Source organism: Cyprinus carpio, chromosome A15 (genome assembly GCF_018340385.1).
Source record: "Cyprinus carpio isolate SPL01 chromosome A15, ASM1834038v1, whole genome shotgun sequence".
In the NCBI taxonomy this organism is placed as follows: Eukaryota; Metazoa; Chordata; class Actinopteri; order Cypriniformes; family Cyprinidae; genus Cyprinus; species Cyprinus carpio.
The window spans coordinates 18419054-18445543 of NC_056586.1; the positions used below are offsets into that span (position 1 = coordinate 18419054).

The following is a 26490-nucleotide window of genomic DNA, read 5'->3' on the forward strand; positions in this document are numbered from 1 at the left end:
GTTTTGCATTAGATGAATGAAGGAACACAAAAGTACAAAAAATAAAAACAAATATGAATAAACAAATGAAAGTGTTTTAATTATCTGCTTTAAGTAAATGAACATATAAATACACTGGTAAACAAAAGAATTAGAATTTGTTGCACATTAGGTGGATGAATAAATTAAGCTTCGATCTGACATCGAAGACTCATCCTCTCTGCACTATCAGACGCAGAACAATAAGGCAGATCTCACTTGCGTGTGGCCTGCCAATCCTCTCTTTGCTTTTCTGGCCCCACAGCCCAGACTGATAAAGAAATAAGGCGTTCCTGAAAGATATTCCTCCACCTGTCTCTCTCTTGCATACGTGAGGGGATCGCTCATGGGAAAATGTCACTGGCTATCATTTTTATAATTTGATTCATACCTTGTCAGAAATCTACTTACGCCTCACATGCTGGCGGAGTCAAGAAGCTGTCCAAGAACAGCTGGAGGTTAAACAGATCATTGTACATATTCTCCCTACAACTTCCTTTAATACTTCATCAGAAGTACAAGCAGGAAGGAAATGGAGTTTTAATATTTTTCATCCTCCCACAAAAAACACTCCAGGGTTTCTTGTAGTCAATGAAAGAACTGTACATACAGTGGAGTCCAAGCATCCACACTGACCACATTAAAAATCTTAACTAGAAAAAAATATCATATGAATTAGGCATGGGCCGGTATGAGATTTTGACGGTATGATAACCTTAAGCAAAAATATCACGGTATTGTTGTTACAGCTCTGAAATGTGTTATTTTTAAATGACTGGGTAAAAAATATATATATATTTTTTCCCCCGCTGGACACAATATATGTTGCTTTTGAGCAACATACAGAATATTAGAAACAGTAGAATTAATTTATTTTGTTCTTTGATTTGTTTTCTAAAAAGAAAAAAAAGAAAGACTGGCATCTTTATTTAACCTAAATCTGTAATTACAGTTATTTAATTTTAGTTATATAATTCATATACATATAATTTATATCATTTCATATCATTTAGTTATATAATAATAATCATACACATAATTTGATTTAATAATAACCCAATTTGAAGCAAAAACAGAATGTTCTGACAAGCTTTGTGAAATTATACCACGTAAACTTTTCAGAAGACAGTCAGCTCCCCTCAGAAACACATTCATATAAACCCCCAAATCAATATTGAGGATTTTTTTCGTGCATCATGAACAGTAAGTGATCTGCCTGCTACAGTATTTCTCTCTGTGCATCCATCTTCAGTGTCTCTGGCCTGTGTTAACGGATGTTAACAGACTTCATATTTTCACATAAATGACATTTTGGAAAATGATCGCATTGCAACGCAGTCTGTGCAAGTCCAGAACAGAGATTTGCAATAAGGCAAAAAACGGCCAGTTGCCGATCATGTGAAAGCCAAAGTATATTTCCGCCATCCGCGCACCATCGGCATTGCGTTTTTTTTTCATCATCGACAAGGCTCCCGGACATCCGCGCACCCCGTGGTACTGCGCATGTGTCGAGCTCATCCATCTGCGCTCATCTGCGGTTGCGTATAGTTTTGAAAGCTGTGCGGATGCAGCTGTGCGCGAGATGGAAATTAGTTATTTTAAATTGTATTAATATTTCACAATAATACTGTATTTTGATCAAGTAAATACAGTTTTGGTGAGCATAAGGAACTTTCATTACATTAAAAAATTAAAAATAAACAAAACCATACATATTGCCATTATCCATGCTCATGTTGCCATACATATGGATTCACCGTTCCTTGTGGTTGAGCAGGTGTTTGGTGTAAAAGGTGTGAAAGAAAGCTGTCAAATGATGCTGAGACACTTTCAGTATTTTTTTCCCATAGATTTTAACGTATAACCCCCCCACCCCCCAGCTCTTTTGGGTTGACAAGTTTTCATAACTTTTTTTTTTAATAGAGAAGCAGCAGCTCACCATGATCTCTTCCTGTGAGCATCACTCTCTCTCAGAGCTCTTTGATTACTAAAGCACTCTAGAGCTTCTCTTTTCAGCTGCTGTCTCACATGATCATATCTGTTCACATTCCCATTAAAGTGTGTGGGCCTCCTTTAATTCAGCTTATCATTTATTTAATGATACCTCAAAAGCTGGTAGCTTATGAACATCAATAATCCTTACTGATAGTAGCTGAAAAGTGGTCTTGTGTAGTCAATGTTTAACGCCCAGTTTTACCATGACTGTGGAAATAATCACCTTAATTAATGGTAGGGAAAAATTCTTCAGCACTGATTTTAGTACTGACATCTTTGAGAAAAAGGAGGGACAAACCATTTGTAACTCAAATTATTTTTTATAAATAAATCTAATGTTTTTAGACAATTAGTAGACAATTAGTAATAAATTTTGTGCAGATTAACATCGGGTTTCAGTCACTATTTCATATTCATTCCGTTGTCTGACAACAGAAACAGTAAAATATACAAATGAAAACAGTTTTATTGAGAATTTAACTGCATCAAAGTACAGTATGTGGGCACAGAGAGGCCAACAAATGTAATAATAAATAATAAATGTAGATTTTGCATGTTCAGAAGAAGTGAGCTACCCTGTCCTGCGAAAATGTAAACAGGCTTGTGTAAGTGCAAATGAAGAGAAGTAATGGGAACCTGGTATTTGTTCTTTTATCATGTGTTTAATAGACATAGAAAAGTTATTTGAAAAACATCTATGACCTTTGAAACACATCTAGTCTTCATGCTCTATGTTGATTATGGTTTCACCAATTATAAACATACATTTGCATTAAGCATCCATATTTGTTCATGCCCATGTTGATTAGAGTATTAAAAACTTAAAAGTATTAATTTAAGGTACATTTAGAACAGATAAAAATGTGTGTTAACTCATGACAATCATGCAATTAATTGCGGTTAAATATTTAATTGATTGACAGCCCTAATATATAATATACATATTGATAATATATATATAGCCCTATATATATATATATATATATATATATATATATATATATAAGTGTGTGTGTGGTGTGTGTGTGGTGTGTGTGGTGTGTGTGTGTGTGTGGTGTGTGTGTGTGTGTGAATATGAATATGAATATATATGAATATTATAAAAAATCTTTTCAAATTTTTTTTTAATAATAACAATATGTATAACAAACAATAAGCCTGAGCCACATTAACTTGGTTTGCTGTAAAATGAAAAATTCCTATGACTTGGAAATTTTTTTGTATTCGCATTATGACGGACTGAATCAAAACCATAAGGTGCCTAAAGAGTCCCATCCCTAATTCTGACAGAGAGGAGACTCCCCATGATTCTTCGGAGTTAAAATCTCAAAGCTTCCCCACAGGACAAGAAACCTGGAGGAAACTGTTACAGCTACTAGAATATCAGGCTGAAAAACAAATCATTTTTTTACATCTCAGAAAAGACTCTGTCTCCTCCTTTCCTTAGTACTGAAGTCCTCTGATCCACTACAAAGTCAAAGCACATTGCCTGGGATTTCAAGAACAAAGCCGAAACAGGTAGCTGGTCCTGAAAGACAGAGGAGTGGCTCAGTGTTGTGAAGTGGGAAACCGTGAGTGACCAGTTTAGTCTCTTGTATTAGAGCTCAGCCTTTGCCTGTTACTTAGTCGTGGTCTAGTGGTTAGAGAGTTTAACTCCTAACCCTAAGGTTGTGGGTTCGAGTCTCGGGCCGGCAATACCACGACTGAGGTGCCCTTGAGCAAGGCAATGAACCCGGGCGCCGCAGCATAAATGGCTGCCCACTGCTCCGGGTGTATGTTCATGGTGTGTGTGTGTACTTTGGATGGGTTAAATGCAGAGCACGAATTCTGAGTATGGGCCACCATACTTGGCTGTATGTCACGGCACTTTCACTTTTTTTTTTTTCACTTTAGCGAGAGAAATAAAAGTACATATAAAAATTGTTCAATCAAATACAAAAATGTCTATTTTGCACAAGAATCATGTGCTATGTATTTTTATGCTTATAAGAGTATCACAGCATCAGCTTAAGAAGATGTTAATGCCAGATGCTACTGAAATCAATAGCAAATTTCTGCCTGTTTTCCAAATCGGTCACTTAAAAGGTTTCATTTCAACTAGGAACCTCATTAGGTTTGGGAAAAAAGCAATATAAGCCAGTCAAATACAGCATCCACGTCATGAGATGTCAAATGTAAACAATATTGGCAATTGTGGTTGCAAAACAATAATGTTTCTCTTCCTTTTGATAAGAGCACACGCAATCATGATTCTTCCTCTCCGTCACCCTCCACCACCCGCAGCTCTCTCTTCCCCTCTCCCTCTGATTGTTTCAGGATTGTTTTAGAGCTAAAGGAGCTCTTATCTGCATGCCTGTTAACGAGGCCCTTCATTAGCAGCGGTTGCTGCCTTTCAGCATGCCTTTGTCACCATGGCAACCACAAAGCGTTGTCACTCAGCGCCGGGACATCTTCATCAGCCTAAGAGTGATGAGGAGTGTCGCATCTTTTAAAGCCATCGTATTCAAAAACATCTCGGAGCAGGAAAACAGCGTTGCATTCTGGGATATTCTTTTACCCAGCCTTTTCAGTGCAAGCACACGAAGAACAAATAAACAGCATTTTTCCCCCAATAAATGTGTTTATTACACATGACACCATTCGTTTTGATCTCCACATATCTCTGAGATTTTCAATACATGTCAGACATGTGGCGTCATGGCTAGCCTCGCCTAGCTAATAACGGTCTGTGTGCTTTGAATATGTGCCGTTCATTCAAGTGTCATTACGGCTTTAAACCAGCATCAAAAAAGCTGAATGTGTTTAGGCTGAATTCTCACCTCAGAACCTCACCTCCCATTAATCTTCCTCAGAGCGGCAGCAGCAGGCTGCTTCTCCGGCTGCTCGACGAGGGAGGAGGTGTGGATGCGAGGGGTATCAATGAGTATAATACTATATTCTTCTCTTTATTGAAAGTGACACTTCACGAATAAAAGCTTGGTGAACACCATAAAGACTATTTCATATACAGATATGGTGATTATTTACCAGCTATAGTCGTGACAGAGTGAAAACAAACAATGTAATCTTATGCTTAGCCTGTCGCCGGTGCGAAATGTTCCTGCAGCTGAGGAAATTAGCTGCTGAGGCTCTCTGTGCGACTTTAAGGAAAGGTGTTAGTTAGAACTGCGGTTCTGGATCAGACGTTTGTCACACAGGAGAAGATACAGCTCAGAAAAAGGAAATATTTGATCAAAAAAAAAAAATCTCACCCTTATTAACATATGAAAGTGCTTTGATGTTTATATTTTGTAATAATTATTATATATTTATAATATTATTAATGATAATATTTTCAAAAATTATTTGTGTAGTATAGTGTTTTATACACACACATACAAAATACACTCTGATTTAAAAATGAATCAGTCTGATTCATGAACAAATCAATCCAATCTGTCAGTGGCTCATTTCAGATTGTTAACAAATCTAACTAATTTTGACTCCTCAATAAATGAGTCTAATTTGTGAACAAATCAGTTAAACACAATGATTCATTCACTGATTAGGTTCGCAAGTTTAACACGCTTATACTGCCTCCCAATTCCCCTCCTTATACTATGCCCTAAATGTATATATTTTTTTTGTGAAGAAAAAGTACATACTTTTGAGTATGTAGAAGAATAGTAGGCAAGCTTTGGGACATACTACTTGGTCATAGCTGCTTCTTTGACAGACGCTCTGTTGCTTAGTTACGTGCATTCTGTCACTGTTTAAACTGCCCTGCCAATCATCTTCTCACTTAACATCATCCACATTTAGTTTAATTTGATTTCCTACCATATTGGAGAGAAATGAAGAGGCACGTTGATCTGCTAGTCGCGGGTCTATCATGCCGAGAACTCCGCTCATGTGTTTGCATAATGATGCATTAAAAAAAAAAAAACAAGTTCACAGTGTTGCTGCAGATGCAATATAATGTGGATAACATTAAATTAATATTTTTCATCAGGTTAGACATTGATTATTTATCACTCAAATCCCTTTCTCTACCTGTCTGGCAGCCGTGTATATCTGCCATGTTTGTAGATTTTAACCCTTTCTATGCATGTTTGTAGTTCTAATCGAATCCTCTTCCACCGCGCAATGTGTTTTGGGCAATATTAGCCGTTAGAGTGTGCATCGATCTGCACTTCTAATTCTAATTCGTTTTTAAGTACGTTCATAATAAATACGCTTTAAACACTAGCCCAATCGTGTTTCAAGGGGGGTCCACCGGTATTTCTGGGGGTAAAATACACGTTTTATGGAGGGGTTCCCCAAAACGCGGACTTGGTAACACTGTAGCGGCAACTTGGTACTTCCTCTGAAGAATACTTAAATGTGTCTGACTTGAAGCTGCGCTGCTCAGACCGATTAGTGTGTGTCATCAAAGTACTGTGAGAGCTATAAGCGAGCAGACGTCTCCTCATGCTTTCTCTCGCCGTACTTTAATGTCATACACCAATCGATCTTCAAGTCCACTCAAACACACCTCTTTACTCTCGCGTGTCACGTGACCGAGTGTAAACGCAGCCTCTGCGATTGAAAATTCATATCGCGATATTATCGCAAAAGCAATTAATCATTCAGCCCTATTTAGAACATACTAATTCTATTTTCGAATACTATTTAGGATGGATAGTATGCGAATTTGGACGCAGCATTAATCAATTAGAAGGCTGCAGTGGTTGTTGAGTAAACAGCTCACTGAATTTTTTTTTTGGGAAATAATGACTTCAATTTCAGTCTATCACACAAAAAAAAGCTTTTGTAAATCTTAGAAAATAGTGCATTTCACAGAAGAAATAAAAGCATACAGGATTGGAATGACATGAGGGTGAGTAAATATTGACAATTTTCATTTTTGGCTGAACTCTTGCTTTCAGCAAATAAAAGGATGTTTCGCAAACAAATAAACGAAACAGATCACGAGCGGGGCCATCCCCGACACTGGCTTTGTCACTGATAATAAACACACAGGAAAGGAACCACAATGCTTGAAAAAATACACCCTTTCCATCTCCGTACCCTGCCGAGGTTGTGGGCCACCATTACAGCTGTGCAAAATAATGCGATCACCACAAGTAAATACTCTTAACAGGCCATGTCAGAGCACGCAAATAAAAGGTGTGTGTGTCTATACACGGGTGCTTGTATGTGTGTGGTGATCAGCGCACATTACTGTGGGGCCTTTGTGCTTCAGACCGCTCCTGATAAGCTTTTCCATTGGCATTGTTCTGAAGAGATAAAGCCTACTGAAATGAAATCTAAAGGCTGAAAGAGCCCATTTTCCTCTCTCTCCTTCTCTTATTCATTCTCTCGCTCTCTATCGCTCTCTCTGTGAGCTTATCTGTCAGAAAGGCTGAAGAAAATGGACAAGCTGTGAGAAAAGTCCAGGTCGACCACCTCCGTCTCCTGCTCAGCCTTTTTCAAGCTGACCACCACCAGACGCTCCTGTATCTCTGGCGCACATGACTCAAAGCCCTCGCTTCGGCGTAATCCCACCAAACTAGCCGCCAAACGGGGCAACGTGGCCGGCGCAGAACCAATTATGCCCCCACAGGCTGAAGGACCAGCGCGTTGCAGCCTGCAGCTGTCAAATTCACAATAAAATAGCAGCAGGCATTTTCCAGATACCCTCATCCCAGAGTCTGGCACCTCTCAAACAGAATTTAGCAAAAACTCTCTCAACTGCTCATTTCTAGCTGTGTCAGTCTCTCATTCTCTCTCATATTGTGTTGCTTCCCTCTGGCGAGTGCCACCTAGGAGTTGTTCTCATTAACCTTGTGCACCTGTACTAGGCAGCTTTTAAAGGCAGAAAAATACCCTGCCCGAGTCAGTCAGATTCATTTTGTGAGCCTGTGTTGCTTACTGCTTGATTTGAGTCTGATGAAACCTTTTTCTTCTTCTTCTCCTCTGCGGCTCTCCTCTTTAACCTAAAGGCATGTTTGAGCTAATTTCTCCCGTTAGTATTGACATTTTCAGCACACATTTCCAAAGGCTTCTTTCAACAGGTCCTCCCTCTCCCCACGCTGTTATGAAGATGGCTGTTTAAACATGGTGACTTGCTGAGTTGCCTTAAGGCAAATGTGATGTGATTACGCGAACCCCTACACATGAACACACACATACTGTTTCTAGTGGTCCCAGAACATACATACATAAACTAGTGACAAGTACATAGGCTGGAAAGAGAAAAAGAAAATAACATATATTATACATCAAATTATTATTATAAAATATGAAATAAAAGCTTCAAAATATAAGTTTGGTATATGCATACATACATGCATACATACATACATTTTAATTATTACTATTTTTAAGTTAAAAATAAAAACATGGAATGTAATAAATACACAATAAAATTTTAAAAAGTTGTCTTTGAAGTTGTTCAAATGAATTCTTAGCAATTCATATTACTAATCAAAAATTAAGTTTTGATATAATTGCTGTAGGAAATTTACAAAATATCTGCATGGAACATGATCTTTACTTAATATCCTAATGATTTTTGGCATAAAAGAAAAATCGATAATTTTGACCCATACAATGTTTTTTTGGCTATTGCTAAAAATATACCCCAGCGACTTAAGACTGGTTTTGTGGTCCAGGGTCATATATACTACCCAACTGTGAAAACATGCAGTTTTGTAGTATATGCCGTTTATTTACTCTCTCACACATAAAAGTGTCAACAACTTAAGTCAGACCACATCTCCAAGGAATGCTGCGGACAGGAGCATCACTCCAACTTGACAGACACCCCGACAGAAAGACATAACCGGATAGACTATTAATTGCCCTTTCTATGCAGACCATGAAGCCCTGATATGTCTACAGACAGTGAAATGTCTCTCTCTCGTGACCCCTACAAAGATTCATGGAAAAGGTTCAGCCCCTGGCTATACTTAGACACCTCACAGAGAAAAAAAAGTATATCAGTAGTCCAACAAGTATGGATGGCTGATGTTTCTGAGTAGACAGACAACATCAAGGGAATTGCTTTGTTTCAACCTAAGGGTCACAAAAAAAACTAAACAAAAAATCTCTGCTCGAGTGTCAAGGTTGACTGACTGGAAGAGAAGTGAAGGTGTTTTGTCCATCTCAGGCCACAATTAGGCGTTTCACAAATCAGGTGCAGGAATCTGAAAAGTTTATTTTGCTTGATTATACATTATACTAATTATATTGTTCATGAGTATAATTACTATGAATTATAAGGTTTATAATCATTAAATAGTGGCAAACATGTCTCATCCAATCAGAATTTAGTCTAGTGTCAATTTACGCTGCAGATTGTTTTTTTTTTGCACTGCAGCCAAACAATACTCTTCAAAAAAAAAAAAAAAAAAAAGATAAAATCTTGATTATTTCCAAAAAATTTGGGGGTGTGGTTTTTATGTGGATTCAATCAACATATTTCCATAGGATCTCGCCGTTGAATGGGAGTGAGGTATGGAATAAATAATGCATGAAATGACTAAATAATGTATAGTGTTTACTACACAAAGGAGAGCAATAGCAAACTGTTTGTTCGTTGGATCAATTTGTTCCCTTTCATTTGTGTAATTGTAATTAAAACAGAATGTCTGAACTGCGGTATGTGGCAGCATAGACCGGCAGCACGAGGCCCTTCCATCTTCCTTCTCTTATCAATTAGTGGAACAATAATATCGTTCCCTCGCTGCAAGAGCCATTAGCATTTTGATTGAACATCTCAAACACAAAGTGCCGAGGCTGTGGAACGCAAGAGGACTGTCTTGTGCCACGCTGTTACCTGGCTTTCTCCATTGGGACCTGTCACTTTCTTCTGACAAAAGCCATGGAGAAAAGTGGGGGGTACTGGGGGAAATAGAGTGACGAGACACAGAGGGAGAGATGGAGAGATGGTGTGGGATGGAGGGAGACAGGTACAACACGTCTGAGGAGGGAAAGAGAGGATTGGGAGGTTAAAGTGGGAATGTGTGTGTGTGTGTGAGAGTGAGATTTCAGGTTGTTGTTTTTTTTAAGCCTCAGCTGGTCTCTCAGTTATGAGAGATTGCAGTGGTGCACTAGGACCTCACAACGTCCTCTTTAAACAGAGATTTCCTCCAGAACAAACCCTCTGCACACATATTCAGCCAACACATTCTCCTGAAAAGACACTCAGGAAGCACAAGAGAAAGCCTCAACTCTATACAGAGCATTCCCAAAAACCACTCGAACTGGTTTGTTATAGATTTGAGATGCACAGTTTTAGTGCTTCTTTAAAAAGTATTTTAAAATGTAAATCATTCCTAATGTACAGTACATTGTAAGTTTTATACATTCTACTGTAATGTTCACATTCTTCAAATGAAGCAGCCATAAAAACGTAAAATTTGAAGCATGTAAAATTTTAGATTAGAGCTAAATCATCAAAAATGTTTATTGTAAAACACCACAAATAATACCCTCTATAATTTATAATACTGTCCCTCATAGTGGTCATTAGCCATAACATAAAAATAATTATCGGCTATACACAAGTTCTCCATTCTTCAGTTTTATGCTTCACTTGAAAATCTGTTTCTAACACCAATCAGTGTATATTTACAGTGCAATTTCCACCAGGTTTCATGTTGGCTCTTTAGACGTGAATTGACGTAAAAAAGACATCACTGTCAAGCCCGCTAAGCATCTGTTCTTCAGTGTGGTTTCACACCATGCTTTTCTTGAGGAGGTTACCCAAATGACTTAAGACAGAACATTAATGCTCTCTGTACACAGACCTCGGAAATCTCGCAGCATTCCACTACTGAAAGGAAAGCGGATACAGTCTGCAGTCACTTTGTCATACTTGATTTGAATGAAGGCCTAAGCCTAACTATTATACTTTCCTGTGCATCCCATCCTGCACCCCTAACCATAAATCACACAGATTGTTAAGGGAGAAATATGCTATTACTTCTCTAAGCAATCTGACTAAAAAAAATTGTCTGATGGACAATAAAAATGACAAAAAAAAAAGATAAACTTCTATTGGAAAAAAAAGGAACTGAGCCATATCTAGAGACCAGATCATCATAAACAGAATAATAATAGCAAGATAGAAATGCACACCGAATAAGGTCATGATGCAGGTTGGTTCAAACCTACATCGCCCACATGGGCACCAAGGCTCAACAGGCCTGAAGCATGTGCACTAACCTCTAAATCACTGCTCCATCCAGTGCTTATACTTTCATAGAATAAAAAAAAAATGCATATCAATCCATATCAGGCTCTTCACAGAGTTCACAGGCAAAAATAGAGGGCCTTTGCAGCAAGTTTATGTGCAATCCGTCCGTGAAGGGAGAATGACTGTGTAGGTGCTAAGCTTTGTTCCTTTCTTCTTTCTATTGTCAGTGTAAAATCATCTACTACACACACAGATAGTGAGGTTAAAAAGATCGATGTGGAGAAGTGGTGAGTATGAACTGCTGCAGCAGAATCCATACTGCACAGTCACACTAAGTGTCAATGGATCATATTGGAAGCAAGCATCCAGGGAAGTATACAGAGTCAATACGGCTTTCTTTCTTGCTTGCCTTCCTTCCAAAACACACACACACATACACACACAACCTCATTAGCCACACAAGAAAAATCATGATAGCACACAGTCCGAGGGAAGCTGCCTCCAGTGGATACAATAACCAGCCCTTTATTTCCACAGGGAAATTGAGGGCCATGCCAAGTGAGAGACGGGATTAAAAAGAAAGCATAAAAAGCAAATGAAAGAGGATGATATTTGCGTGGCCATGTGAGAACACCTGTGGCGCCATTACCGGGTGGAGTTAGCCAAGGGGGGTTGGGCTTAATAATGCATGAACCAATCAAGTTGTCGTAAAGTCATTATTTGCATGGCGGTTGTGGGGAAAGTTCACGTGACCCTAAAAGCAGCTGGTTATTACCACTGTTTTATTATTTATCAAAACCATTTTCACATCCAAGAGACCAGCCCGCCTCTGCAGCTGCTCCCTGACTCCCCCTGCGCCGCCAGCCGGAGACCCCCTGCCAATCATGCCGCCTGCCAATCAGCTAAAGGCAATCACAAACAAGCCAGCCAATCACCAGGGGGATGGGCTGTTTTTGCTCTGCAAATGCCCGAAACAAAAGGTCAGTTGTGTCAATCAGGGGGATATTCTGGGGAGATTGAGAAGTTTATTGCAGGTTAGTGAAAGTACTTAGAGTGAAAGGCTCATGGGGGATAACATGATGTGGCTACAAAAAAAAAAACTACCTTTCACATTTTCTTCTTTTTGTCATTTTGATAAACACTGTCACTTTACTTGTTTGCACTAATGAAAACAATTTAGCCTTTAGTCTAGAACACCCACATACTCTTAATTTCTCTGATGACTTCTCAACATGGAGGCACGTATAGCTTAGATTTTCAGGGGCACTATTCATCAACGCGGGGTGCATCACGGATCCATGTTCTGAACATCTCTGAGGTTAGGGTTGCGCTGCTCAGTTAATGATAATTAATGATAATAGCACATTATACGTTATATATGTTAATGGCGCTCTGAGGTGTTACAGGGACTAGTGGAAAGAAAAAAGCAACACACAATGAATAAAAGCACATTTCTACGTCTAATGTTTGTCCTCTTCTACTCTACATTAAGACACTAAAGCTCTGCTGACAGCATTTGTGGCGTAATGTTGATTAACTGATATTTTTGACTTGTGACTTATATAACAAATTATAAAACAAAATGATGGTTACAGAAAGGTACTTACAGTACAATGAAAGTATGTGGTATATGGTGTATATAAAGTATATGGTGTAACGCAGTGGTTCTCAACCACATTCCTGGAGGACCCCAACACTGCACATTTTGCATGTCTCCTTTGTCTGACACACCCATTTCAAGTCTCTGAATCTCTACTAATGAGCAGGTGACCTGAATCAGGTGTGTTTGATTAAGGAGAAATGCAAAATTTGCAATGATGGGGGTACTCCAGGGATGTGGTTGAGAACCACTGGTGTAACGCATTAAACATTAAAATACACAAGTTTCATGACCAATTTTAAGCTGTTAAGTTTTGCATAATACAAGAAAGGGACTGATCACAACAATTCAATCACAGAAATGTATGCATATTGTAAGGGTGACAAAAAACTAGTTAATAGACCAAAACAACTCTGACACTAAAACCTATGTTTTAGGTTACATTTCATCTAAAACAAAATAAAATAATATTAATTAATAAAATAAAATAAAAATGTTATAAACGTTTTAAGAAAGAATTTGCACAAATACAGCCACTTTACTTCCATTTAAGTGTATTACAATAACCATGTTTTTGTTTTTATTTTTATTTTACATTTTTTGGAGGGGTGCACTGCATGCAGTAACCTTTGATTTGACTTGCGGAAAGATTACTTTTCTAAGTGATCTGACTAATGATCATTTGGATGATACAATGTGCTGCAAAATCCCTTATGCTTACATTGCAGGAGGGACCAGAATTATGCCACATATGCTATTAAAAGCTTAACTTTGGAAGCCAAAACATTCCGGAAGGTATAAAGCTTCATTTTTCCACAATCACAGCTAAAAAGGTGTTTGGTTTACAGGCAACAATCTTCTCGTTTAATTTCCAATCAAACTAAAGAGTGGCAATTCACAGCAATTGTGATAATTTCTTACAAAGCGTCATTCAAATTATTCATTAAATGATTCCTTTCATGTATGTTATGAAAATTACTATTTTTCATTTCTGAGCTAATAAATTGCCTAAACACAGCGAGTTCTGCACAAGTTAGATCACACATGGGTACGTTATCGATCCTAAATGAGAAAGAACCACTTCGGCAGGATAACAATGCAGCAACTATTATTTCACTAATGCCACCTGGTGATTTACGAGGGCTTTCAACACAAAACAAAGGGAAGAAGAAAGCAAGAAACCACTTCATGATAAGAAACACAACATACATGAAATAAAACATAACAATCTGTCTTGCACCCCCCTCTCACAGATGGGCCCTGCATAATATTGCAGACGTTATCTGAGTGAGGCATATAAAACAATAGCACACACTCACTAAAACACTTTCCAGTGTTGGAGATGGTGTGTTTCCTCTTTCTCCTTTCCGAGCACGCTTGCCAATCCCCTGCAGTGCTTAACCTCTGGAAAAGAATGTGTTCAGGCCTCTATGAATGCTGATATGGTGCACTGTGTGTTCGCTGTACGCTGGACTCGCACTGGGGTGGCTGTTTCTGAGAGCTGTGTTTGAAGAGGTCATAAATTGAGGAGCCAGCAGCATTAAAAGGTCAGTGGTTGCGTAATTCCAAACACAATGACATATAACTCAGAGGCAGCCGCTGTTGTGTCCCACATGGAATCTAATCCCCGGGACTCACAGCAGGCTGTCTGCCACTGGCATGTTTTTATATAAAAACAGTCTACATTTCTGTTAGGGATATGCAAAACTACATTTCATATTCAAGTAGTCATTGTCTGAACAATTAGTCTTAAAAGGGACAGTTCAAACAAAATCATTTGACGTGACGCGACATGCAGTCAAGTATGGTGACCCATACTCTGAATTCGTGCTCTGCATTTAACCCATCTAAAGTGCACACACACAGCAGTGAACACACACACACCGTGGACACACACCCGGAGCAGTGGGCAGCCATTTATGCTGCGGTGCCGGGTTCGGTGCCTTGCTCAAGGGCACCTCTGTCGTGGTATTGCCAGCCTGAGACTCGAACCCACAACCTTAGGGTTTGGAGTCAAACTCTCTAACCACAAGACCACGACTTCCCCACGATTTACTGGCCTTCATGTTGTTTCAAACCTGAAAAACTGTTTTTTGTCTGTACAACGAAAGCGGTCCAGTGATGTAATATGTAGACCCAAAATAATGTATAGGACATCATCTAAAATAAATATAAAAAATAAAAAATAGTGCAGTCTGAATCTTAGAACAAGCCTGCATTCAATACAGAATTATTTAGATTTTTCATTCATTTTGCATAAATTGACAATTACTAATCAGCCAATCAGTTGCTGAATGACTATCCATCCTTCCTGGCTAATGTTTAATTGGTATCTGGTTTTAAAGCATATTTTTTATGTCTCAGCATTTTTCACATTTTATAGATGGCTGTAAATTTCTCTAGAGAAAGGTAGCAGATAACTGCTTCTCAATAAGTTATGTTCCTCCTTATATAAGAGCCTGAAATAATCCTGACTGATCTCAAATTGATATGATGTTAGGCACATCATAATAATACCCACGTACAACTTGAAGAATCACCTTCCGAAGGGACTTTTTGGGATGATGGCTAGCTCATAATGGGCTGCTGAAGGTTAGAGAAACTCATGCAGAAAGTCACTCATTCTTTCTTTTTAATCTCTTTATGTCTTTAACAAGGCTCTGTGAATTCGGTCCAGTAAATGCCGCCACATCGGTCCACTCTGTCAGCGGTGTGCCTGCTTATGCAGTCATTCTCTCGGCTTCCAGGGAGTCCGACACTGGGCTGCTAAAGGTCAACACATGAACTTCAGCCACTTCAAAGGGCCTTTCTTCAGCCCCTTTGAACCCCCCGGCACACCTGCAGCAAACCCTGTGCCAGTCACAATACCACGGAGGCTTTATGAATCTTCCAGCATTTCCAGAGGAGCTAGTCTATTGGAGGACAAATGACCTGAATTAGTTTATCTATCTCTGAAATGTGACTGACAATGGTCTGAACCGAACCAGTTCAGGTTGGTCAGGGAGTTTCTATTGAAAATATTTTCCAGAATAAATCCTCACTGCTCTGCTAACATACAATGTTGGGTGTTTCTTCAAATATGGTCACTTTCGGCCACATGTACTTAAAATAAACACTTTTCATATTCTGACTAGTTTACTAGCAAGTTTACTAATATGTCCAGAAACTGACATGAATTTTGCCATGAATATTTCCACTAGATTGCATATTATGCATTTTGTTGCAAACATTCTGTAGTGGAAATTACACTTTAATCATTTTTTAAAAAAAGAAGGAAAAAATACAAATAACAGTAATAAAAAAAATATTATAAGAATGAATGAATGAATGAATACCACCAGGACATGAAAGTACCTGAAGTTGAAGAAACACACCATTATATCTTCCTAATGCATCTATGAAGCTTCAAGCCTTTGTCATTCCCTTAAAAACTGAACATATAATTTCCTCCTCAGAGTGATTAGAGCAGCTCCAATTAAACGTGGTGCTGAGAAAATGTGTATGATTAACTATGATATTTCAATGACATTCTGCGCTAAACACTAATATCGTGTAAAGAGGAGAAAGGATATTAATTGCTAATGGAAGAGAATGGTGCGACCCCTTTTTGAAATCATGCCAGGAAAGGTGAAGGTATATCAAATTAGGTTTACTCAGGGATCTCTGATGGGAAGCCGTGCTGTACGTGAAACCAGTGGAAATTGCTGCCATTACGTCGCAAAAGGCCAAAGCAAACTCCGCTAACCTTTGTGGGCTTTAAAGGACCTTCTGCAGATCAACAGTACTTACATTGTTTACACACTCGGTGCTACATTATTGCCACACTTCCGAAGCAGAGTCAGCAGAAAGCAGACGCAGCACAGAAGCGATCGGGAGAGATTAAGTACAGCTGATTCACAGGATGTCCCTGATCATTTCTGAGAACGTCCTTCTATAGTGCCATCCACACACAGCCCCTGTAGCAGTATTGATTGGAGCAGAAAACACAGATTCAGAGCGACAATGGGAATAAATCAGTGGCATGAAACTGTATAATATTTATCAGTCCCCGTAAGCTCCTAAAAGAGAGAATGAAGGGATTTAGACTGCAGCATAATGTAAAGATGAAAATAAAACGGGTAAATAAACTGTTTATCTGATAAAAGAACACAGTTTTTTTATTTTATTTTATTTATCCTTTATTTAGCCAGGAAAAAATCCCATTGAGATATAATAATCTCTTCTTCCAGGGAGACCTGGTCAAAAACGGCAGCACACATATAGTTTCAGACACATACGTAATTAAAACACAAACAATCCAACAAATCAAAAATAGATCAAAGTTCAAGAAAAACATTTACAAGACTCTTTAAATGTAGAATACAGAATAAATTTAAAAGTGCTCAAAGATGGCAAAGACTCTAATTTCAATACATTTTGTAGGTCGTTCCAAACCCTAGGGGCATAAAAAGAAAAAGCATGCTTTCCAAATTCAGTGAATACTCTTGGGACTTTTAAACAAAGATGCAGCTGCGATCTGGTACCATAACGTGTTAAACGTGTTTGCACAGATTCAGCATAACTGATGTAAGATGGTGCATGTAAACACTTTAAACTCTAAATGCTTTTAAGTCTGTCAAGATTATATGGAACGTTTGACAACCAGCTTCTTGTCAGCCACTAAAACGTTTCACAATGATGTGGTGAATCAAGTCCTGACTGTTCAGAGGAGACCAGAGACTGAAGGATGTTGTGCTTTCTCTCTCGCTCTATTAGAATGACTGAAAAAATAAATAAAAAAACGACCAACTTCCTAGCCATCTACATCTACCAATCACTATCCAGCTGATCTGAGCCTGCCAGCCCTCTTCAGGCTCAATCAGGGATGTAGCTAATCATCACTCAGCCATTGGAGTAAACAGAGCAGTAACTGCACTTAAGACTTCGCATCTGAATACTGCAGTTAAGCATCCTCGACTGCTGTTTGCAAATGGACCGTGATTGATGAGTTCTTCAGGGTTTGGATCTTTTTGTCATCCTGATAAATAACTAAAAAGTGGACAAATAAATGAGGGCTGTTGTCACGAATGCGCAAATGCTGCAAAGTCTTTTGAGCTGTAAAGCATAACTGTAGCTATTCCTAAAGGATTGTTCTGGATTAAATAACACAAATAACATAAAGGTTCAATGTAAGTGGTAATGCTGGGTGGTATATCGAGTTTGTATGAGATATCGATATATATTTTATATATCCAAATAGAAAATAAAAAAAAAATTGAGTTTTATACCGTATATAACAATTCAGCCCAAAATATTCAAATAATATAAAAATTCAGCCAAGATAGTAAGTGGACAACTGCCAGTATACATAACTTAATTCTCTCTCTCTCTCTACATATACAGAAGAAAAAAAAAAAAAAAAATCAAGTTATAGACTGCTATCTGCCAGCTTGAGCGGCAGACTGCAAACACACACTCCAAATGTGTGTTTTATAGAATTTATTAAAAGTGAGGTAGTTTGCAGATCATTAAGCTATCAAAATCTGCTTCAAAGCTGTGGATGAAAAGTGGCATGAGTTCATCTGACTAAACGCACAGTGTTTTGAGTGTGTTCATGAAATTACTCATTGGGTGTGTTTGGGAACAAGACATAAAATCAAACTACATTTCCACCGGGAACACAGATCAAAGGGAGAAGGCAAAAAATGCTGCATTTCACTCTTGGAGCGATTTGATTAACCTTGATTGTGAAGTTTTTTTTATCATTTCATATATATCTTTGTAAAAACACACTCTTGTCTCTTTATGTGTTGAACATACCATTCTTTCAGCCCATTTCATCATATCATTTATTATTATCTGAGGATGAAATATTAACAAAAGCAGAAATCTACTTGTGGGATGTGAAATATGTCAAATTGTGTCTTTTTTGGTACTTACACATGCAAAAACATGGATACGCCAACATAACATATTATCTCTGAATGCACGCATGCACATGAGACAGAAAACTGGCATAATCACGTGGAAACTCTCTCTTATGCACACGAACAAACAACGAGACAACACACAGTGCTTCGGTCAGCTATGTAGAAAGACAAACATTTGGTTTTGGAGGGACACATCTGTTTGCACAGCCTATTAAATGACAATGAGGGGCATCGTTAGTTGGCAACAACCGTAATGAACCTCTCTCGAAATGCCACGCCAGCAATATTCCACGCCAGAAAAAGCCATCCACAACTGAAGAGCTTCTTCTTTTTTTTTTTATCACGTCCATTTAAAACTCTTTTGTTCTGTCAGATCTGGGAATGTCACCTGATGTACAAATTCAAAAATGTCAAGCAACTATCCTTGTGATTATAGTATTGAGTAGGGTATTTGAGTTAAACAATAACTGTGTGAAAACAAAACAAAAAACATGCAGTTCATAACTACATGGTTGGTTATGGAGGTGTTTTAGGCAGTACCATACATGGCCTGATTGGTTGAAGTATTGCAGCTCTACATGGACACACACACACACACACATATATAAATATAAATATAAATATATATTATAGTCTATTTAATAAAAATTAATATCAAAGACTTAGATATGTACTCTCTCTCTCTACACTACGAAAACCTGCAAAAACAACAACAAAAATATTTTAACAGTAAAATTCCTAATAGTAATTCCAATAATTCCAAATTGCAGTAATGATTCTGTATTAAGACAACAGCGTTTGAGTAAGTGCATTTATTCAGCAACCACAACTGCAAACAAAATTGTCGAGATCTCATGACAGAACACAGACTGGTTGAATGATACTTTCATTTCAGCTGAACATCTCACATGGATGTTACTTGTTTGTCTGTGTTTTCAGATCATTGTCGGCGCTTCCACAATGAAGAACGAGCATGTGTGCATGGTTGCCAGATTGAAGTTAGCAAAACACCGGGCAGATCCTTTTTACAGAATCTCTGATTTGCAGATTTGAACTCTTGATATCTGGCAAGCACACATGAACGCTCATGTAGTAGAGGCATGTATAGCAGTCCGCAATAATATTTTGTCTCCTTTTTTTCGACAAAAAAATTATTTTATGTTGATATAGGTTTACTGACCTTATTGTCGTCTCATCATCGTCTTATCTTAGTCATGGGAAAAAAGCTCGTCAACGAACATTTTTCGTTATACTTTTCGTTAACGAAATTAACACTACTGGTCATATATATTTACACTGACCATCACTCTCTATCCCACTCATCTGTCGACCTCTCCAAGTGGTTGAAATGACCAAAACACAGCTGCCTAGTATTTAGGGGTTTTCTGGACAACACAGGAAGTGTCTGTACAGTCAGACTGATGAATGTTCAGCGCTGAGATTATCAGAGCAGAATTGTGCTAAGGTGTGTAAAATCAGGCTCCGGAAGTCTAGCGCAGCACAGACTTTGTTTCTCATTTTGTGAAGCACAGATGTAGAATATCCACTTGAGACTTGTTCAGCGAGAGAAGAAAAAAGCAGCAGAAAGGGAGAGAGAGACAGACAGGCAGAAGGAGAACAGATAAAAGATGAGGAGACTGAAATATGCCCTGATGGAGTGTGAGTGTGTATATGCCAAAAAACTCCTCATAAAAAACAGCAAAAAAAAAAAAAAAAAAAAAGGACAAGCTTTATTGGCCATTTCTTCCACCAAACAGCTCGATCTCCACCACAATCATTCTCACTCGCTCTCTCTGAATGCAAGACCTTGGCTGTTGTCCTCCCATTTTGGCATGGCTAACGCCCTTTTCATGGGAGAAGGAGAGCAGAGAGGGGGGATAAACAGAGAGCGTCTTTTAGCTGCCGCGTGTTTGTCACCTCTGAGCTGAAGGACAGTGTTGAATAGTCTTGCAGGGGGGTGTGAAGACAGACAGACTGCGGCGGATTAAAGACTGTCTGCCTTTACTTCCCTCCTCTGACATCCACTAGCATTTCTGTTTCTCTCTCTCTCTCTCTCTCTCTCTCTCGTGTGTGTGCTATTGCAGTCATACAGTCGAGATGATGACAGTAAAACAGTGTGAGATTGTCTTGTGCTGCAGTGGAGGAAACAGGAAGTAATGTGATTGTGTTTTTATTTTGTGTTTAACACATTATGCTTTCTTCCAAACATCATTCCTCTATGTTGCAGTTCCTTTTTAGGCAAGTTGACAGGGGCGGTTTATCATTTATTGATAGAGCGATAAAGCAGAGAGAGAATTAAATGTAATTATATATAATATATATATATATATATATATATATATATATATATATTAGGGGTGGCATGGTTCAACTTTTTCACAGTTTGGTTTGTTTCACGGTTTTAGAGCCTACAAGCAACAGCACAAATAAATACAATAGAGTAAAGATACAAAAAATAAACAGTGATTTTCAGTAGTGTTTTTTTAGGTAGGTCTAACAGTTTTTAGGTATAGAAATAGAATAATCAAATGTAGAACAGCATTGCATATTGGACTGTATAAATTAAAGATTATTGTTTATTAAAGTTAAAAAAGCTTTTCAATCAAGAGCAGTTCTTGTTTTCTTTGTTGTTCCTGTTTGATTAATATAAAGACTGTCACTTTAAGAGAATGCACTGATCCAGTGCACTAATACAGTAGGCTTACGTTCAGCCGGCTATGTCTGCTATAGGATATTTACCAAGATGGGCATTTTGACACAATTTTTGTGTGAATTTGTCCATTTAAACACTATACTTCAGAGAGAGCTTAATATTTGTGCGCATTCTGAGGCGCGGGTTTGTGCGGTACGGATGAGCACACGCACAAATCTTCTCACTGCTCACGCAAGCTCGCGTCCTCTGGTTCTTAAATGTTTAAACTGGCAAAGCTTAAATGAGGTGTGCTGTTCAGGTCTCAACTGTGCAAACTACATGCATACCATGCCTGAGCCCAACTGAACCACGCTCTGGCCCAACTCTTCCAACCGAGCCAGGGACAGCTAAACGAACCGCGACACGGGGCGATCACACTAGTCAAACGAACCGGCACCCTTATTCTCCCACATCCTGCACACACGAGACTCTACCCACCCATCAAGTGTTGTCCCGCGCCACACTCTGTTGCAATGGGTCCCGTGATAGGGCAGGTCTCTACTCGGAAGGTGTCTGTTATAATGTTGTGATCGAGGCTCTGGACTCTACAAAATATTTTCTATAAAAACATTAATGCCCTGGCAGTGGCAAATAGCTTTGGTTTTATATTTAATCTGATTACATTACTGTTATAAGTTGAGATTTACAATAAATTTTTTAACTGCTACTGCTTTCCTCTTTCAGCCCTAGGTTTCTTTCAGGAGGAAAGAAAACATTAATTTAAACATTAATCTTCAAAAATTATTTTAAATATCTCTCTCTGCCTTCCCATTACTGTCCAGTTGACCACTTCACTTCAGTGGAAGCTGCAGCCTCATAAAGTAATTGCTGTGAGGCTATTAAAACCGCTGACCCCCACGGCTCCTCATTTAGCTGAAGATACTATTTGAGAGAAAAAAATTAACAAGGAGGACACGGATAAACAAAAAGACAATTGCACATATTCCAACCGGCAAGTAAACAAAAGCTAAACACATCTGCAAGCTGCTATTGTTGATGCGCTATTGTGGGGCATCTCTTTGAATAGCATGCAAGGTCTTTAATGGAAATGGCTGGTCGTCAGCGACATTGTTTGGCACTTGGTGTTTACCAGCGGTGCGTTTAATGGCAGATAGTCTCATTTCCGACCTCGCTGCTCTTCGTTACATCCACAAGGGTTTGAGAATAATAGCGTTTCTTTCCCACTAGGGGCCAAAGCTAGTGCTAAGCAGACGCTTTCCACCTTCACTCCGACCTGCCTGTTCTCTCAAACACAGTTTGGGCTCTCCAGAGAGCCCTGGCTCCTCCGAACCCTCTCCACCCCCTTCATTCCCATAGATACAAACACTATGCCCTATGGGAGTATTTATAAGAGTGAGAATGAGTGCCCAGCCAGGGGCATCAGGGACAGGGAAAATAGAGAAACAGAAGAAAGTGTGGATCAAAGTTCAGCAAGTGTATTTGTTACATGTTCTAATCTCCATTTACAAAAGAAAACGCTTGTCTTTTTGGATCGTAGGCCAACTTGACATTTATAAAAGCTCGGTTTGGGCGACACGGACGATTTGCAATCACATGCAAACTGTTTTTGACTCAAGGTTGTGAAGTAGATTTAAAAAAGCTTAGCTGCTAATCGTGCAAAAAGGAAGAAAGATCACTGTGACTTATCAGGCTGTTCTGACGATGTCACAGACGAGAGCGTCACAACGCCAAGGAGGACAGGAAGTCCTTTGGGGGGGTGGGGGATGTGAGTGAGAGAGAGAAAGAGAAAAAGCAAAAGGCAATGCATATCCACACACCTTCCAAACACAGACACTTTAGCACGCTCACCTTTAAAATATAACCGATATGGATTAAAAAGCAAAACTCAGGTTGAAAGACTAATACTGTCCACTTCATTTCCACAACCTGCCCATCTGTGAGCTCTGAAAGCCACTTAAGCAGCATAAAAGACACAGTGCTGCTCCTCAGCCTCTTCATTCAGCCCACACAAAGGCCTCTTTTCAGGCCACTACAGAGGATTCTATCCCTGTGAACACTGTAGCATAAAGCTGGTAGCTATTTCTCAGCTTGTCTCTCTGTGCGTCTGCAGTCTCTTTCTCTTCTCGTCCGCTCTGCTCTCTCTCTCAGGCTGTCTGTTAAAGCGGCACTCACCTTTATAATGTCCTCATGAGAGGCCTCGCTGCTAAAGCCACACAGAGAGACGGGGATCAGAGCTGGATAAAGTCAGCGGCCCACTCTGACCAAAAGACCACCTCTCATCTGCTTGTCTCATTTCTCCTTTCTACTTCCCTTAGTTTCTCCCCCTCTCTCCTCTTTTCTCATTCCCTCTGCCCATTTCTCTTCTAATATATTTTCTCCTTCGATCTCATTTCTCTTCTCTCTTCCCTTTATTTCTCCTCCTCTCCTTATTTCTTTTTCCACCTCATTTCCTCCCTCAATGTGTCTTCTCTCCTCCCCTTTTCTCTCCTTTATGCTATCCATCACTTCTCCCTTTATTTGATCCTCCTCTCCTCACTTCTTTTCCCCCACCTCATTTCTCATTCCCTCTTCCTGTATTTCCTCTCACCTCCCTTTCTCTCCTCCCTTTATTTCTCCTTTACACTCCTTATTTCTCTTCTCATTTCCTCATTATTTCCCATACCTTCAGTACACTTCATCTCATTTTCTCTCCTCTCGTCATCTCTCCACCTCCCTCCTTTCTCTTCCACCTCCACAATTCTCCTCCCCTCTCCTCATTTCTCATTTCCATTCCATTCCTTCTTTTTGCATTATTTCTTATTCGATCTCTATATTTTACTTTTCACCTAGCCTTATTTCTCCTTCATGCTCCTCATATCTCCGCTCTCCTCCCCTTATTTCCATTTCTTTCATATTTTTCCCTTCTCCTCTCCTAATTTTTCCTTTAATCTATTTTCTATTCTTTTCTTCTCATCATTTCTCAGACCTTCTCCAACTCTTCCCCTTCATTTCTTTTCATAATTTAATTTTTTGTCTTCATCTCATTTCTTCGTTCCTTATTTCTCGTCTCCCCTTCCATTTCTCCTTCCTTCTCCTCATTTCTCTCCCCCTCCACCATTTCTCACTCCCACTTCCTAATTTCTCTTCTTCTCTATCATCATTTTCCTTTTTTAATCACATTACATCTTCTCCTCACCTTCATTTTTCTTCCTTCTTCTCATGTCAGTTTTCACTTCTCACTTTCTTCTCTTAAACTCTCATCCTCCTCTCCTTTCAAACACATTACTTGATCACTCAATCACAACTACAGGAAAAAAAAAATTCAACCCAAATCCTTGTGCTAAGGCTCATTCTTTCTCAGAAAAAAAAAGTCTCAGAAATAAAGTCACAGAAACATCACTCAGGTGAGCAATAACCTCAAATTCAGAATATCATAAGTTTGAAGATATTGTACATTTCTCACAAGCCTGCAGGAGTGAGTGAACATGACCGAGAAACATTCCACCCTGCGCATCCAATGGTAAATGTCGGACTAATCAAATAGACTCGATGGATTGGCTACAGTGGAAATCGCTTCTCTTTTATTGGACCATATTAGCCTTGACCTTCAGGGCTCAAATGAAACGTCCTTGAAGATATAATGCTATAATGTAACACACAGCACAAGAGCTCCTGTACTGCTACAGAAAACTCACGCTTCAATGTCTTCAGAGTGCAACTGTGAACTGCACAACTAATGGCATAGTATAACTGATGGACATTCCTAACAACATTACACACACGCAAAGGCACAAACAGATACACACACAAAACAAATGGGCTCTTACCTCTATGTCTGTTTGTAGTTTTATCAAACATAAGCATAGCATCTTCTACCTGTAAGAGAACAAAGAGAAAAATTAGTAATGGAATGTCAAAACTGCCAGTGCTTTGCTTGAAATTTACACACACACAAAGTAACAATACTAGACCTCCTGTATTTACTTTATTATGTATTAATGTTATTTTAATATCGCTTGCTTGAATAATTACTTACAAAGTCTACATATTATTTTAATTTAATTAGCTGATATTTAAACAAATTTATTCTAATATTAATAACTGAAAGAGCAGATTCAACCAGTCTAAGTTGAAGGTTTGCTTGGTTTCTCAGCTTGGTTGACTGGTTTTAAAGCCGTTTTAGGCACTTGCTGGCTTGGCCAGGCTAGGAAACCAGACTAGCTTAAACCAGCTAAGACCAGCAAAACAGTTTTGGCTGGTTTAAGCAGTTTTTTGTTTGTTTCGGTAGGAAAATAAAGGACTGTTTATATTCATTTTTGCTTTGCTGTCAAAACGGGTATCAAGAATCCTGAAATATCTGTTTTTTGAGGTATTCAACAATAGTCTTTTTTTTATATTGTAACATCTTGTGCACTTCTACTTAAATATGTAACTACTGAAGCCTAAAAGCATTTACACACACGTACAGATCTGAAAGCTGCTCATGGCCATGTTCTGTGAAGAATGATATCCCTCCACGGGCCCAAGGGTACCATTCTGTCTGACCCTGACAGAGGCCTGCTCATCCTTGAGGAAAACCCTGTCTGCAAGGACACACTTCAGAGTGCATCCAGCCATAGTCCTCTCATACACACAAACACAGGCTTTATACATCCCACAGTATGTCTTAACGTGCTTCTTTATGCTCCTTTCACATTACAGACATGCACGTACACTAATAAATGCAAAACAGTGCATGCCATGCTGGCGTACACACACACACACACACACACACACACTTCACTGCTCCTTCCTGAGGTCCCTGAGATTAACCTTAAAGTACAAGCGGCTGGAAAAACACCTTCCCTGCACAAAAGTAGCCATCAGTCACTCAGCCCCATAGAGAACAACAGAGCTGCGAGCTTTAGAGTTCCTCATCACCCTCAATCACTTTCAATAAAGATCACAATGACTGGTGTATTACAAAAATCAGAAATAAATCCCTAATACTCAGAGACCTCGCCTAATAAATATAAGGTTCCACAAAAAAGCCTAATAATGGGAAGTCGTGGCCTAATGGTTAGAGAGTTTGACTCCTAACCCTAAGGTTGTGGGTTCGAGTCTCGGGCCCGCAATTCCACGACTGAGGTGCCCTTGAGCAAGGCACCGAACCCAGGCGCCGCAGCATAAATGG

The 26490-nt window shown here is 39.0% G+C and overlaps 1 protein-coding gene across 1 annotated transcript in view; it reads right to left on the reverse strand.

The window, feature by feature from the left end:
- LOC109103307 (RNA-binding protein Musashi homolog 2) overlaps positions 1–26490 on the reverse strand; it is a 169299-nt gene that overhangs the window by 18030 nt on the left and 124779 nt on the right. The window contains exon 7 of the mRNA XM_042771336.1: positions 25145–25193. Coding sequence (XP_042627270.1) covers positions 25145–25193 — 49 coding nt within the window. The remainder of the gene's footprint in view (positions 1–25144; positions 25194–26490) is intronic.